General features: G+C 25.9%; 1 protein-coding gene across 4 annotated transcripts in view; it reads left to right on the forward strand.

Moving 5' to 3' along the window:
• Positions 1-7: 7 nt before the first annotated feature.
• The window catches only part of LOC105456151 (target of rapamycin complex subunit lst8), a 5,043-nt gene continuing 2,611 nt past the window's right edge, over positions 8-2,439 (forward strand). Inside the window, exons 1-7 of one of the 4 annotated variants that reach the window (XM_011699970.1) lie at positions 8-111; positions 199-296; positions 400-546; positions 789-941; positions 1,168-1,229; positions 1,296-1,446; positions 1,702-1,904. In XM_011699970.1, coding sequence (XP_011698272.1) covers positions 102-111; positions 199-296; positions 400-546; positions 789-941; positions 1,168-1,229; positions 1,296-1,446; positions 1,702-1,904 — 824 coding nt within the window. In that variant the 5' untranslated portion in view covers positions 8-101. Of the gene's footprint in view, positions 315-399; positions 547-788; positions 942-1,167; positions 1,230-1,295; positions 1,447-1,701; positions 1,905-2,439 lie in introns of all 4 variants that reach the window. The other 3 variants (XM_011699973.1, XM_011699971.1, XM_011699974.1) reach the window with 3 other exon arrangements.

Raw genomic sequence — 2,439 nt, forward strand, 5'->3', positions numbered from 1 at the left:
TGTTGGATAAACGAAGATATATTATATCTCTCTCTGTCGCGCGATTTGGCAAGAAAATGGCGTCGCTTCTCATATGGCGCCACTCTGATTAGAGGCTCTCTATGTGTATCAGTGTGTATATATTCTCTTTGGGCAGTGTTGATGCTTATGAAAAAAAAAGAATATAAATGTTAAGTTTATTTTCTATTCTTACATTAGACTACCGCACTAAAACTTTTTCTCCCTTTTGCCAAATATCAACATACCTATTTCACTTGAAGTGCAAAAAGTACATTAGTTCAGGTATAGAAAACAGTGTACGAACGTAAATAATAGTAAATATAATAGTATTTTAATTTTATTATAGTAAATTTGCTTGAAATAACATTATAATTAAATGATTTAATTTTGTAAATTTAGGAGATCATAAATAAATCAAGAATGACTACTGATTGTGCAATTAGTAATGAACAAGTAATTTTTGTTACGGGAGGTTATGATCATACCATCAAAATATGGCAACCGCATACGGGTGTTTGTCAACGAACGTGTCAACATACGGATTCTGTATCCTTTACTACATTTAAAAGATAATATTTTTTATGTATTGTTTTTATTCTAGTTATATTAAATAGATACATTATTATATTAGATAGATACATTATTAAAAAATCTTTATGTACACGACATCGATAAAAATAACAATTTTATATTATTGCTTTATAGAGAAAGTTCTCAATTTTACATATTTCAATTATTAATAAAAAATTTTGAAGCTTTCTTTGAGCAAATCTTAACAAATTTTACAGCAAGTCAATGCATTGGATATCACACCAGACAAGTATGTTGTAGCTGCTGCTGGATATCAGCATATACGGATGTATGATCTAGCTTCAAATAATCCTAATCCAGTTATCAACTATGAAGGAGTATCAAAAAATATCACCAGTTTAGGTTTTCAGGTTTTTTAATAATATTAAATATTATCATTATATGTACATTGTTTGAAATTGGACAAAAGTTTATTAAGCATTTTTCTTCGTTTTTATATACTAAAGCCCCTGTATACAACTTTTATATATATATATATATATATATATATATATATATAATTAATTTGATATATCTAATCATGTCAACAATATTGTTACATTTTATAATAATATTACATGTATTTTTTACAAAAAGGAAGAAGGAAAATGGATGTATACAGGAGGAGAAGATTGTTCTGCAAGAGTATGGGATTTGAGGTAAATCATATACAGAAATAAAAATGATTTGTATTTGCAAATTAATAATACTAAATTTTACGACAGATCTAGCAGTTTTCAATGCCAAAGAATATTTCAAGTGTCTGCACCTGTAAATTGTGTGTGTTTACATCCCAATCAAGCAGAACTAATTGTTGGCGATCAAAGTGGAGTCATACATTTATGGGATCTTCGTTCCGATCACAATGAACAATTAGTATGTTATTTCTTTATATTTTAAAATTTTACATTTATTTTTAAGATATAGATTTATTTTTAGAATCGTGAAAGATTTAAGATTTTATTTTTCTATTATACATTTATATTAAATATTAAAATATTTATGTAAATAATACATAATGAATTATATGTAAGAAATTTATTGAGAATATAATAAAAGAAATGCTTGAAAATTGTAGACATAATAGAAATCTTGATGTTTTCTTACAATTTAAATATTTTTATCATATAGATTCCCGAAGCTGAATCTTCGATTCAAGATATTACAATAGATCAAGATGGCACTTACATGGCAGCAGTAAATAACAAAGGACATTGTTATATTTGGACCCTTTTAGGAGGCATTGGAGAGGAACCTACAAAACTTAATCCTCGTCACAAACTTTTAGCTCATAAACGCTATGCCCTCCGTTGTAAATTCAGTCCTGATTCTACGTGAGTATTTCCTGTCTTATTTATATGATAGGTGTTTTTTTTATCATTTTTTAAAATTAATTTATGATAGTTACTCATTACAGAGTTAAATAAAGTAACTAATTACCGTTACTAGTTACTGATTTTTAAAAGTAACTCATTATTGTAACTTTTTCGTTACTTTTTTAATGCTGAAACAAGGATCTGTCTAAATGATTTAAAATGCAATTTTTTGTTTAAATATTAAAAGCAATGATACTATATATAAAAATACAACTAAGAAAAGAAATGCTTTTTCGATATGAGCTAGAGCTTTTATGCTTAATATTTCAGAGTAAATTTATATATATATATATTTATAATGTATATATATATATATATAATTAAAAAATTGATAAGTAATTTAATAAGATATTTACATTAATAAACATTTTAAAATATCAAGCCGAATTAAGAGGATGCTAAAGCCGTCTGTTTTATCGACAAAAATACCATTTTTGTTGGTTACTAACTACTTCGTATTAATCGCATAAAATAAAATTTTCTTTTCCACGAT

The sequence above is a fragment of the Wasmannia auropunctata genome, unplaced genomic scaffold (genome assembly GCF_000956235.1).
Source record: "Wasmannia auropunctata unplaced genomic scaffold, wasmannia.A_1.0 LD335742.1, whole genome shotgun sequence".
Classification (NCBI taxonomy): Eukaryota; Metazoa; Arthropoda; class Insecta; order Hymenoptera; family Formicidae; genus Wasmannia; species Wasmannia auropunctata.